The 14,973-nt window shown below is 34.7% G+C and overlaps 1 protein-coding gene across 3 annotated transcripts in view; it reads right to left on the reverse strand.

The window, feature by feature from the left end:
- Window positions 1-5,100: 5,100 nt before the first annotated feature.
- Slf1 (SMC5-SMC6 complex localization factor 1) overlaps window positions 5,101-14,973 on the reverse strand; it is a 79,653-nt gene continuing 69,780 nt past the window's right edge. For all 3 annotated transcript variants that reach the window (XM_060383603.1, XM_060383601.1, XM_060383602.1), the window contains 5 exons: window positions 14,463-14,626; window positions 13,674-13,807; window positions 11,493-11,585; window positions 10,902-11,084; window positions 5,101-7,653 (listed from right to left, as the gene is read on the reverse strand). In XM_060383603.1, coding sequence (XP_060239586.1) covers window positions 7,172-7,653; window positions 10,902-11,084; window positions 11,493-11,585; window positions 13,674-13,807; window positions 14,463-14,626 — 1,056 coding nt within the window. In that variant the 3' untranslated portion in view covers window positions 5,101-7,171. The remainder of the gene's footprint in view (window positions 7,654-10,901; window positions 11,085-11,492; window positions 11,586-13,673; window positions 13,808-14,462; window positions 14,627-14,973) is intronic.

The following is a 14,973-nucleotide window of genomic DNA, read 5'->3' on the forward strand; positions in this document are numbered from 1 at the left end:
CAAGAACTGGGAAAGTTCAAATGTCTGCACCCATTTAAAGAAGCAGTTTCCCAAAGAGCAATTTCCATTTCATTTGTCGTTAGCACTTAAAATTTCCCAATTAGATGTGGGAAAAGGGTGTGTGTGTGTGTCTGTTTAGAGATTGAGAATGCTGTTCCATGGTAGACTGCTGGTCTTATAGGTGTCAGGCCCTAGGTTGAGGGAAAAAAAAAATCTTCAAAATAATAGAAAAAAAAAATCACCAGTACATTTTTGTTTTTTGGTGAGGGTGCAAGCAAACACAAACTATTTTACATTTAGTCACATAAGACAGACACACCAATTCTTGGTAGGTAATCAGGTATGTATCATGCATTCTTGTGTGCTATGAAGCTAATTCAAGAATTACTGCCAAATACTTTTATATAGGCGCCAAGAAATTCTCCCATCAAAACAGGTTTATCAATGCTTCCTGGCCATTTACAGTTGCCTTTTGTTACTTTTTACGAAATTTTTCTGAGATTTTTTTTTGTACATTTGGAGATTAACTAATACAATATTAGCTCCACAGCTGGCCTTCATTCTGCAGGGGCTAGCCATGCGCCCCAGTGGACAATGGCAAGGTAACCTTAGAATCCTCTCAGAACACAGGTCTCTCTGCCTTCTTGTTGTAAATAAGTTGCATGGCTGATTTTTCATTTTCTAGACCAATAATCAACAATTACCATTAAGTCTCATGGCTTCCTCTTTTGTGTTAAATATGAAAAGACTCTTCAGAAAGTACATAACTTAGCAGGTTCATCAACAGTTATAAAAGTATAAAAAACATCAACAAAAGGTTATGTCATGACTACCCCCTTCCCAAAGTTTGTATCTAGCAAGTTAAGGCTACCACTAAAGAGTAATGAGTAATCTTCAACTGATCATTAGTGAGGCTCTAGTCTAAGCAACATGAAGAATAAAGGTATCAATGAAGTTGTCTGACTCACTCTCAAAGATATACATAGGAAAATTAAGCTACTTGAGATCTGTTTAGGTGATACTTATTTTGAAGAAAAATGGTTATATATATATGTTTTAAATTAGCCTACTTTAAAAGCTTATCAAGACTGATTCATGGGCTAGCAAGATGGTTCATTGGGTACAGTATATTGCTGATGACCTAGTTCAGTTCCCAGGACCCATGTACTGAAAGAAGACAACTGATTACCAGAGATGTTTTCTAACATCCACATGTCTGCCATGGCGTTCGTGCTCACACACAAAGTAAAAAAATGTAAAACAACAACAACAACAAAAACCTCAAATGGGAGCATCACTTTAAAATAAGCAGGCTACTCATACTGTAAACAAACAAACAATTTACAAAAAGAAAATAGAGAAGAAACTACCCTTGAAAGTGTGTTTACAGCCGGGCGGTGGTACACGCCTGTAATCTCAGCACTGAGGAAGCCAGAAGCAGGTGGATCTTTCTGAGTTCGAGGGCAGCCCAGTCTACAAAGTCAGTCTATGACAGCCAAGGCTATGCAGAGAAACCCTGTCTGGAAAAAAATAATGTATTTATTTAAAATATTTCTTGCTATGAAATTTGAGAACAGTTTCAAATGACATTTAAATACTTTCTACTTTTAATCACAAAATTAAAATCAGCCAAGAAAAAAAGCACTTAGAGAACTTTCAGTAAATGGCTTCTGACCTCCCTATAAGTTACTTCTTCCAATGCCATATCTCAGTGTGAATTAACAGCATTTTGAAAGGGAATTTATAAGAACTGAAGTGATGAGAAAACAAGATTTGACTAAAACCTTAAATTATTTTAAATTATGTTTCACTACTACATTTTCATATATGTGTCTTTGTATTTGAGACTTACCTAACCTTGTAGAAAGGACTGAATACCAATAGACAGATCAGACTGTTTTTAATACTATCATTAAACTGGCATTTTTATTCTTCACTTAACTTTTTATTTTCAAACATAAAAACCCTCTACAAAACCATCATCTAGTCCCTCCCTTGATACAGCTTATTAAAATTGTTCAAAACTCCTAAGGCCATAGCTTATCCACAGTATCAGGTCTGTCTATACACCTGTCTGACCTGATTAGTTGGTAACTTCAATTAGTATATTAAACTTTTAGGAAGTTTTCCTTTCTTCATTTCTTCTGCCAGAAAATTCCCATCCATGTCCCTCATCTTTCTTGCTCAGTGTTTCATTTCTCATTTTTGCAATGTGTTCTTAAGATTTTTAAATGCTTAAAATGCACATCTTCTGTGGCCTGGTACGACTGTACCAGGGGGAGGTGATCAAAGAGCTGGCCACTGAATTCATGTCAGAGACAGCCCCTGCTTCCCTTACTAGGGAACCCACTTGGAAACTGAACAGCCTACGGGCTTCCTCTGAGCAGGGGGTCTAGGTCCTCTCCATGCATGGTCCTTGGTTGGAGTATCGGTCTCTGCAGGAAGATGATACAGTCAGCCCTGATGAGACCTGATAGGCTAGGGTCAGAGAGAAGAGAGGGGAGGAGGACCTCCCCAATCAGGAGACCAGGTAAGGGGTATTTTGGGAGAAGTGGGACTGGGGGGAGACAAAGGAGGAGGCTACAGTCAGAATACAAAGTGAATAAATCACAATAAACAAACAAACTGCATATCTTAATTTTATCAAATCCTAGTTAGTGCTCAGTGATTTCAAGAGTGTTGTAAAAGAAAAACAATGCAAATGAGGAAAATTCGTTTTTAAGGAAAATCTGAAACCAATGTATATAGTCCCCCAATAAAACTAAAACCCATTATAAATTCATCATGCATCCAGATATAAACCGCTGCAGGCCTGACACTGAAGTTTTGAAGTTACTGAGAAGAAAGTAAGTTCTGTCACTACTTTAAAATTAATGATTATTTTTTTCTTCCCAACATGACTATTTCACTTGGAAACACAAGAACGGAGAAACACTGGTTATTTCAGTTCATCTGCCATCAAAAGAAATGATAGCATGATAGATGTAAATTCAAAGTGAGATTCCAGATTTTTAATTCAGTACAAACTAGCTCTTTTGGAAGTGCTAAATATATTTTAAACTTCTGTTTTTGATAGAATTAATCAAAACAGTACTAGTTCATTTTCCATCAATGATTAATACTTATAACACATCAATGTTCACTTGATGCAGTTTGGCAGTATGTGTAGAAAAGTGATCAGATTTACCAAGGTAAAAATATTCAAAATAGAAAGCATTTCAAGTATAATTGGACAGAAGAATGAACATATGCTTAAAAATGGGGCTTTCTTGAGCCTATACTTTTTAAGGGCAATATATCCTAATACTTCCATGTTATATATAAATAATAAACACCTTTCATAATGATTAGTGAATAACTGATCACTAGTTTCTCTGACAACACTGCTGACTTTTATTAATAAGCCAGCACTTTCAAAACCCAGAGTTTGCTGTATTTATTTTAAAGAGATATAACTATAGTTATATATACCTTCAACAGTAAAACATCATTTAAAAAAATCATTCATATTTATGACAAAGGGTTGAAGTTCAAGTCTTTAAAAACAGGCTGATGAACCTCCCGTAATCTGAAAAATATCACTTTATACAAATCTCTAAGCTTTTATTAAAATAATTTCACAGATTTTTTTTTCTCTTAACAACTCACCTAACTTCACATTTTAATAAACAAAAGTGATATATTTATGTTGTTCGTGTTCTCAAACTAGGGTCAGGACTTAAATATTAAGCTCTAAATGGTCTAAGGTCAGAATTTACTCTAAGAGTGAACTCTAATGATTATGGACATTAAAGTCCTCTTTCAGTAGATATTCAGTGCACTGAAAAAGTATGCTCAAAACCCTTTAACCTTTTCTAACTGATTTAATGCCCCATAATTTCCAAGCCTGTATCAGAGAAAGTAACAAAACATATCTCCATACTGTGATTCTTCTTCTCTCTCTCTCTCTTTTTTTTCACGTAGGATTTTTGTGTAGCCTTGGCTGTCCTGGAGCTCTCTCTGTAAACCAGGCTGGCCTGAACTCACAGAGATCCACCTGTCTCTGCCTCCTGAGTGCTGGGATTTAAGGTGTCTGCCACCACTTCCTGGCTCATTTTAGCCTACAAATTGAATTTTCTGATAACAGAATCTGATTTACATGCAATAGTTAACTACTTCCTGTCTAGTTTTGACATAACTTTCCAATAAGTCTTCAACTGACCTTTCTAACTCAATCCACGTTTGATACTAAAACAATTACTGTTCTGAGTTTTATAAGGTCCACCACAGCAGGAGATGCAATTGGTCTGGAAGCTAGCAGGAGGCACGGCAAGCTGCCTAAGAAAGGCTAGAGGCAGTGAGTCCCTCATGTCTGTCACAGCAGACTCTTCACGCCAAGGAGCAGCAGTGACAGCTCCTACCTGGTCCATCACAGGTAAAAAGGCTGCATGCACCATCAGTAATTTATTTCCATGTAAATCTACTCATTTTCCTATAACAGCATCAAGACAAGCACACATTTTTCTACTATTTATGTAAGTATTCTAGCATTAATGCCTTTATATTTGTCTAAGAATGGCCACTAAGACTTCAAAACCCCATTCATTGCCTATTTATTCTAAAATAAATTGTCAAAGTAACATTTATCAAATGATTACACTATCACTCAGCATTTCAGTTTAAAAAGTAGTGTACAATTACTAAACATTCCAGAAACATACAAAACTAATTCTCTTTCCATACCTTCTAAACACACACACACACACACACACACACACACACACACACACACACACACACCAAAATGTACTTCATTTAATTCTAATTTACTTTCTCATATGGTAAGCTTTTTATTTGTTTTAGTCAGCTCTTGTGAAATACACCACTTGGTACTTTTTCAAAAACTGTTGAATTTGAAATAAAATTAAAAAAATTCATTTTCCATTGTTTTATACTAGCAGCTTCTGATTCTTTCTGGTCATTTTGTAGTGTACTTCAGAAAATATATACACAGAACACTTTTTGTGTATAGTTGAACTAAAATTAAGAAGTCAGAAAACTTAGAAAAGGTTCTTTCTAAGAACTGCCAATAAATTGCATTGAAGAAAACTGATTCATAACTCAGAAAATTCCCTCTGGTTTTTATTGACATTGTGAAAACGACTTTAATTTCTTTGTCTAATCTGGAGGACAGGACACAGAAAAGTATGCCATGATTCAGTACTGTTTTCAGCTGCAACTTTTCCAATGAAAAGTTAATACTCAGGACTTTTAAATGTTTGCAATTTATTCCTCTTTAACTTGTAAGACAGATTTAAGGCAACAAATATGTTTTCTAAAATATAAGAATAGAAAAAAAACACTGGAAGGTGTAAGTGCTTCATTGTAGGATAAAATGCATCCCACATCACTCACGCAGCATGGAATACAGTGCCCTGTACCTGTCAAACACTGTCTTACAGAAAGACACCTCAAGGCATCTAAATATATTTCTGGACATAGCATCATGGATTGTGGCACATAAAACAGTCTGTCATGCAACACTGATAGTTCAAAGAATATTGCTTAATGAATGTCTAATTTATACAACTACTTAATAGTACAAAACTCTAGCTCATGATACTGTTTATAACATAGAAATACTGTTAACTTAAACAGTTACCTTCCTTTTTGCTTTAACATTTCATTATTAGCAAAAGAACTGGCAAAAAGAAAGTTTATGAGGCATCATATAAAGTAATAGTTTAGCTTAATTTTACACCTGACATATTTGATATATGAAAAAAACCAAAACAGGAAATAAAAGTACATGTAATTTATAACAAACTGATCAAAGATTTATGCTGTGCCTGAGTCAGAGCCCATGCTTAAGTTTGTGTTAGTTTATGAAGCAGCATTACTCCAGGTGTCATCATAAGTGAGATTAAGTGACTATTCCTGGTTCCTTTCTTTTCTCTCTCTTCCTCCTCACCTCACCTCTTTCTTGTTGTTCTTCTCCTTTCTTGACAGGGTCACACTGGCTACAAGCTCAGTCATCCCTGCAACTTTGGTTTAAGATTAAACAAGTAACAAAAACAAGTTTTTATTTTATTTCTTATAGTATATGAAAAATTACTTTAACGTTTTAGAGAAGAACCTTGATTTTATTATAGCAGAGAAATTAATGCATTAATTTTCTATTTTAGATTACAGTAAGTCCAGTAACAAGACAGTGAGTATCTATCTCTTGCTGAAAGATCCATTTTTGAAATAAGGCTGAAGTGTGCTTCTTGAGCAAATTAACTACTGTGTGATCAGCAATTATATTATATAACATCTAAACGTAATTTGTAATTTTTTTCCACATTTGGAACACAATCTAACTTACTCCCACCAGTGAAACAAGTCCAGTTTCATAAGTGGTTAATATTAACACTCTGTCTTTTAAGTTATAAACCATTTAGGGAAAAAACAAACAAACAAACAAAAAAACAACAAACACCTGAAACACTACTTTGTAAATTCACACTGCATATAAAAATTTCAGATTCCACTGCCAATTTAATTGTAAATTTTAATTATAATATTTAGTAAAACTAATGTGGTAAAATGTTTTCACTGATAGAAGATTAAATGAACAGAAACATGCTTCATGCATGTGTTGCTAAAATACAACAGATCAGAGAACTGAACTGTTATACTGTATATTATAGCTTTTAAAAACCAAAGACTATTAAACATAATTTAAAATTCTAGCAAGTTTTATTTTAAAAACACACAAAAGCAAATGTATCTTGGTCTATAAAGAAGAAACAAGGTTTACAAGTAGATGCACATTTGAATGAATAACCTTGCCATGATTTTAAGAACTATAGCACTTAGAGGAAAGGACATTTTGATTTTAAAAAATATTTAAATTAATTTCCTACATATATAAATAAATATTTGCAGAACAAAAAAAAAATTTAAAGATTAGTGAAAACATTTTATACCCAAAAAAAACTACTTCATTTTATTATTAAATCTTTCTGAGTTAAATTCTATACACTGGAAAAACAGCCTGTATTTTAGTTCTGTAGCTGTTTAAGTGCTATGAAAATTTGCTCTACGTCTGTCAATGAATAACTCAAATTAATATTTGTCCATAAGCTATGGATATACTAAGTGAGAAAGCAAGTTGCATGGTTAGATATCTGACGCGTTCTCTCCAGCATCATGAAACCTCTTTTACTGATTGACACATCATTTCTAGTGTCACCAATAAGGCTTCAGTATGCACTCCAGGACACATGTTTAGATTCTCAGGCAGTTCCTTAAGAACACTTGGGAGTTTCTTTAATGTCTTTATATTTCTAGCATAGAGATCCAGTAGCCAGTCAGCATGTACATTGGTGGGTTCTGTATCACTACTGCATGCCATAAGCAACTCATTTAGATGAGATAACCCTTTGAAAGCCAAGATGAATTCTGAGGATAAGTCAAATATTGAACAAAAACTAAGCAACATCCTACTAAGTAAAAATGAAGCAAACTCAAGCTGTTGGTGATAAAAATGTTTCTGTGTCTTGGCATGAAAGTTGTCCACTGTATCATCTATGTTTGTAATAGCAAACAGTTCTTCCTTGTCCTGGGGCGACAACACATAATCCAAGGGCAGCTCCCCCTTAGAGTTCCTCTGCTGCAAAAGCTCTGGGCCTGTGGAAAGAAAATGTAAAACGTTAAAAGTAAAGCATGTTTTACTTTCAGTTTAACTGCTGTCCCCCAAGAAAAAACCTTACAGGGCTCCATTTGTCATCATATTTGCGATTAATTTGCTACCCACACAGACTGTAATTGCCTATATAGACTAATAAAGGTGAGTGTACAAACAAAATTGTGGTCAATTGTCTAATGAAGTCTGCTTAAAAGGACATAGCCTAGTTAGACAAGTCGTACGTGTGATAACTGAAATGGTTTGTAAAACCCTAACTGCTGCCACCTTAACAAGAATAATTTTGGAATCTCAGAAAAAATTAAGAAAATGCTTTATCCCAAGTTCAGAAAAGAGAGAAGAATTTCTCTTTTCCATTATTGACTAACCACCCAGCAATGTGAAATTTATAGTCAGCACAGTACAGTTTTAATTTTATCCTTGCTAATATTTCTTGTCTACAAAGGCAAGAGATTCATAAAACCTTCAATGTTAATTTTTCTAAATAAAAATCAATAGTTGATCTATGTATCAAAACAAAAACGAAAAGCCTGCCTATTGTCAGTTAGTACTTGCAAAATACTAAAATGCTAAGAACTTGAGTTTATCCTCTAAATATTAAAGGATGATGTAAGAACTGTAAGATGACCAATCCTCACTCAGAAAGGCAAACAGGACAGACACCAGAAGAGGGAGAAAACAGGGAACAGGACAGGAGCCTACCACAGAGGGCCTCTGAAAGACTCTGCCCAGCAGGGTATCAAAGCAGATGCTGAGACTCATAGCCAAACTGTGGGCAGAGTGCAGGGAATCTTATGAAAGAAGGGGGAAAGAGAAAGACCTGGAAAGGACAGGAGCTCCATAAGGAGAGTAACAGAATCAAAAAATCTGGGCCCAGGTATCTTTTCTGAGACTGGTACTCCAACCAAGGACCAACATGGAGTTAACCTAGAACCCTACTCAGATGTAGCCCATGACAGCTCAGCATCCAAGTGGGTTCTCTAGTAAGGGGAACAGGGACTGTCTCTGACATGAACTCAATGGCTGGATCTTTGATAACCTCCCACTAAAGGGGGAGCAGCGTTACCAGGCCATAAAGGAAGACAATGCATCCAGTCCTGATGAGACCTGATAAGCTGACGAGGGTCAGATGGAAGGGGAGGAGGACCTCCCCTATCAGTGGACTTGGGGAAGGACATGGGATGAGATGAGGGAGAGAGGATAGGACTGGGAAGAAATGAGAGAGGTGGCTACAGCTGGGATACAAAGTGAATAAAGTGTAATATAAAAAAATAAAAAAAGAAGTGTACAACAACAGCCACCTAAAGTCTAGGAGTACTGTGTACTCTTGTCAGTCACATCTTTTAATCCTTTATGTATAAAAACGTAACCCATGATATGAAGGTAAAAAAAGAGACATTATAACATATACCATCAGAAAGAGACGAGATTAAGTGCTAAAACTCTTACTGATGATGCTGACCACACATATAATGGCTCATATGACTGATGTATAATTTGTGAAAAAAAATTCCAAATGAAAATTTTATTATCTATCCTTTTGTTAACACCTCAAAACAAAAGCCAAATATTCTAACTTATTCCTGTTTATAAAAATTGTGAGTATCTGAAAGAATGTTTTAGCAATATATACTCTCGAAATTATAGCTTGTAAGAGTGTATACTCTTACACTCTTACAAGATTATACCAGAGTGTATAATCTTACACTCTTACAAGAGTGAATAGCTGTATAATCTATTAAGTCTTGAACTTAGACTTAGTCTTAGACTTAATAGATTAAGTCTTGAACTTAATAGATTATACAGCTGCCATGGTGATAATGTCAAACCATGTGACAGATCCAAACCCAGAATCTGATTAGATAAGTGAATATATAAACAAACAAACAAGCAAACGAAACAAATAACAACAAACATGTACATGTACATGTAGCCAATGGACCTTGACAAACCTAAGTAGAAGCAGACTTTCTCTCCTAGGTCAGACACTAATCCATTAGACTACTCTTTGTTAGTAAAATCCCATTGCCTGATCTAATACTACACTACACTAATAAGCTGGACTTCACAGAGCAAGACTTCTTATATCACTTATATCATTTGATAGAGAAAGAAATTGGCTTGAACACCAGAGAAAATCTTTGAGTAGAAAAACAGAATACATAATAGGAAAAGAAGTATGTTTAGAAAACAAATAGTAATTTAAGAAAAGGTAGAAGAACTAAAAATACATCAATTATGAAACATTGTTGGTAAAGCAGACACTCTTAGGCCTTTAGGGGGCAGGAGAAGACTATAAATAACAACTCTCTCTAGCCATCATGGAATACATCCTTTCTTAGATACACACAGAAGAAAAAGACACATGGAGAATATGCCTTTTGTTTTTATGCAGAATGAAATGCTTTATTTACACACCAAATTCTATGTTAAAATTAGCACAAACAAAATGAAGGGATTTACACAAATGTTTGTGTTTTTCATATTGCAAAGTAGTTATCAGTATTCTTTTTAAAATACAAATTAGTTTGAATATTTTGAAGCAAAATTTTGTAATAGCTCAGATGCAGAAATGTAATAAAAAAGGGAGTTGCTAAAAGTAAAAATGAATCAGGAAAAGCAGCAGGTAGATATAGAGCTTAAGTTATTATCTTCACAACAGCCTTGTACTATACTTACCACGATCTGAAAATCCAACTTAGTTGACAGTAAATATGAAAGAGAAAACATTCTAGGCTATCTTTTCTATACTCTATAAAGGAATGTCTTACAAAGACAATATTAGCTTAGCCAGATATATATATATATAATAAGATAGGAATGGAAAACCATAGTCACAAGAAGTACTGAATCTACTTATTAGCAAGCTTTAGGAAATGACTAGTTCACAAAGATATCACACACATTAAGTAAAAGGAATATTTAAAACCAACACCTTCAACTGAAAAAATATGCTATCATACATGAACCTCAATAGGTTTTAATAGTATATAAATATATGTATACATACATACACACACACACACACACACATATATAATAAAATAGTTCTTACAACAACTAGTAAAGGTGACTATATTTTAGGAGACTTTTTATCTTTACTTTTTCATTAATATAAAATAAAAGCATCTTTCATTACAGATTTTTAAATATACAGTGTTATCTGCCTACAAGGGATTCGTCAAAAAACCTAGATAATTTATCTAAACCCATTTAGCACAAATGCACTCACCCCCATGCTGTAGTAGCAGCTTGCCAATTTCTACGTGTCCGTTTGACAGTGCATCATGCAAAGGAGTCACCCCGTCCACTTGAGTGAGCAGATCTACCTCTGGACAACGTTGCAAAATTTCCTGGACACACACTGTGTTGCCATAGTTACAGGCTTCATGCAAAGGCGTCCAGCCAGCATTGTCTAAATTAGATATCAAGGCAAGTTTTAAAACAGCAGAAGCAAGTACTGTCGGTTGCAAAGTATTGATAATCTACAACTTCCATCCTATTACTCTGTAGGAGCTTCATATACAAAAAAACAGCACTGGTAAAAACCAACACAGTGTAATAATATTTCTACTTAAAAATCAAATAAAAGCACTTTCAAAATATCAATGTTAGAATACAAGTAGAAAATTACTACTAAGGTATTTTATATTATTAGCTCTAAATTATCACATAATAAATTGTTTTAGTTTAGCTGCTAACAGCATTTTTAAATTATCTTTGGTAAATTTACTTAAATGATTTTTCTTAATTTGACATAAAACTATTCTGTATAACACATTTTAAGATACTGAACAAGATCACAAAGACTTTGAGAACTTACCTTTCACATTGATGTCTATTCCTGGCAAAGAGAGAAGAATAATCAATTTCTCCACTTGGTTTTTTATGCAAACTCTATGCAGCGCTGTTTCTCCTGCCATAAAAAATTAATAGATTATTCCACAGAAGACAAGATATCAACTAAAGAAAATAATAAAAGGCCATGAACCAGAAGATCTGGACCCATGCCAGACAATTGTTTATATGGTTTTTCTTCCGACTGGTTTAAACATCTTTTGAACTGTGTATGTATGTATATATATGCACACAATACATACATACAAATATAAAGGAAAGAAAAAGAAAAGGAACAAAAGGGGGGTGGGGAGAGGTTGGTGGTGAGGTGGTAAGACCCCGGGCAACCCAGAGCTTCTGTTCTGTCAGCAATTCAGCAATGGAATTCTACAAGAGCTTTAACACCAGCATTGTTTCTTCCCAGTTCAAGGTTTAAAGCTTCAATCCTGCTATAAAAACCCCCAATGATCAGAGAACACCAAAAATACTAGGTTTTGTAGCAATAAAAGTTTTAAAGCGCAATTGCCCTCTCTTAAATTTATTCATGAATCCACGCTAAAATGTATGGCTCTTTCTTATACAGCATTTACAGCTTAATTCAAATGAATGTTTCTGGCTAAGCACGAGTGCCTCTACACACTCAAGTATAATTCAGAACTTCAAATCCATTAACAGATGGTTTGCTGCTTCTCAATAGGCTGTCTGGCTTGGCTACAGCAGCACAGAGGGAGAAATGGAAGAATCTTAATATAAACACCACACACACACACACACACACACACACACACACACAGAAAAAAGTGCCCAAGTACCATTTAAAGCTGAATAACTGTATCACAGAGAATGGCACAATTTTTGCTGAGAGGAAAGCAGTAAGTAGATGCTGGTCAAAACAGTCTATTCCCAATCTCTCTTACAACTAAAATTAATAAGATTTAAGTCAGAATTCGATAGTAAGAAAAATGGTTAAATAATTGTCAGTGACTGCATAGGAAACAAAATAAATAAATCATGGGCATTAATTGTTCCTGCTATAAAATACCAAGTAGCACATATTCATAGCATTCAATTTTACAGATTATTTCTGCAACTTCTACTGAACATTTCTTCTATATGCATAGAAAGTCTCTTCAAGTTTTTCTCTATTTTTCAATTTTCTTCCTCTCCCAACTCCTTCTGCTGTTCAGCTAAAGTCATTCATATTCATTTTACTTTCTGAAACAATAAAACAAAACAGACACTGATCTTTGAAGTGAATTATCTGAGTTTTCATCTAATAGTCTTCATATTCTGAGCTAAATGGGCAGTTATACACTTCCATCACATGGAAAGATTAAAAAATCTTTGCTGTTGCTGTTTTCATGAGCTAATCCATATTATGAGTTAATCCATATGATATAGTTTATAAACAAGAAAAATTTATAAATCTAGCATTTTAGTTTATTTAAGTAGAGATTCCTTAAAGACATTTTCGGGTTTTAAGATATCTAAGTAAAAGGGGTGCTAGAGTAAATTATTACAGTAAACTATTCTTATAACCCTGTCCATTAGGTACTTAGGCTCTAATATAGTTAGAACCAAAAGCCAAACACATTTCAGTCTGGGCTCAGTGCCTAGAAGAAAAGAGCCCATATGCTTAACACAGCTATGTAACATAGCCTACTCCTCATTCTTTGTTCACAAAATGTCTATGACTGAAAAGAGATGAAGAATGAATTATACTTTCAAATCAGAAGACACTGATTCTAAGCATCACACGTTGATGTGGAATAGCAAAGTAAGGAGGGCAGGTCTGGAAGGAGCTCAGGAGTGCAGCATTACACATGGCATCTAAAAAGGCAGGGAAAGAAAGAAGGAAGAAAGGAAGGAAGGAAGGAAGGAAGGAAGGGAGAAAGGAAGGAAGGAAGGAAGGAAGGAAGGAAGGAAGGAAGGAAGGAAGGAAGGGAGGGAGAAAGGAAGCGATACTCCATTACACCAGGCACTAAATGACTACTTCTTGTATAAATTAGAGTTCAAGAAAATAATACATTACTCTTGAAAGCATTTCCCGGATCCAGTCCAATGTTGAAGTTCTAACATTCACTGAGGGCAAATGTGTGAGATTTCCAAGTACTGACTACAACCATGAAAAGTTCTAAGTGTAAGTTAAGTCAGATACTTGGGGTACCTTTTAGATTAGTTTTGTGAAAATTCATCTTTGTAACCAGAGAGGGGCAATTCTCCTTGGAACATGACAATTCTCCTTCTGACTTCTTTTTCAATTTTTTTAATGATGAGGAACATTTAGCACGGCTCAACTCTCTGAAAAGAAAGAAAACCGAGCAAAGCTTGTTTTTCAGTAAGGCATGCCAGCATACATAAGATAGTATTTTTCCTCCTTCAAAATGTATCCTTCTTTGAACTTAAACTCACTTACTCATTCTATCATACTGCTTTCCAATTTTTAAAATGATGTCAACTATATAGGAACAAATTTTGACGCATTAATTTTCACTTTAATAGTCTATATCTCCAACTGCTCACTAAAAAGGTAACGAGTAAGAATGACAAAGTGGAAACCAAGTAAATGACATTTTACAGAGAAAATAAAGCTAAAAGCTTTATTAGAATGCAGGCCTCCAGAATTCCCCATTCAAGAAGTCTCTCATTTTGACAAAGCAAATATAGCATATCACATGCATCTAAAACCTAATTTGTATTGTATAAGAAGAAACAGTACTCTGTGTTTCAGAAACTTTCTGTTTCTATGAAACAGAGACTTGATTAATAGTTTTATTTCTTTCGGGAAGCACTTAGTAGGAAAGTGCTGCTCCTATGCATATATAGGTTTGAAATTGAGTTTTCTTTCAATCAACATAATGTAGACAATACCCCAGACAACCTGAAGTTCAAGAAGGTTCAGAGAAAAGGCCGGATTCCAAAACCAAGTGCAGCTGTTAGTGGCAGCGTTACTTACGGGAACTCTGGCCGGCCTTCGCCTCGCTTTTGCTTTGCGCCATTCAGTGTCAGTAAGGCTCTTGGAGGCTCCAGGAGGGGCCGCTGGCAGATTTTTTTTGGCATCTGCCTCTTTCCAGCCCCATGTATGTCCATTTCTCCCAAAACTGGCAAATAGGCATCTATCTGTTGTGAAATAATATATCATTATCACAGCTACAAAGACAAAAAAAAAAATCACTTCATTTTGCCATGAAGTCTGGTTATAGTTTCTTGATTTCACAACTAGGTTACCACATGATCGGAACATGAGTGAATATTAAACCTGCCAGTTCTTTGTAATCATCTATGTAATTATTTTGTCAATATCTTGCAGATGATGGTACCTTTTAGAAAATAATTACATTTTCCAGTTCGATTTTAACTCATTTAGGAAAGTTCTTCTGATTAAGTCTTATAACCAACTTATGATATATACATTTTTATAGTTAAAAGACTTATTATCAACATGTATTTTGTTGTTTCTATTTTCC

This window comes from Meriones unguiculatus, chromosome 5, assembly GCF_030254825.1.
Source record: "Meriones unguiculatus strain TT.TT164.6M chromosome 5, Bangor_MerUng_6.1, whole genome shotgun sequence".
Classification (NCBI taxonomy): Eukaryota; Metazoa; Chordata; class Mammalia; order Rodentia; family Muridae; genus Meriones; species Meriones unguiculatus.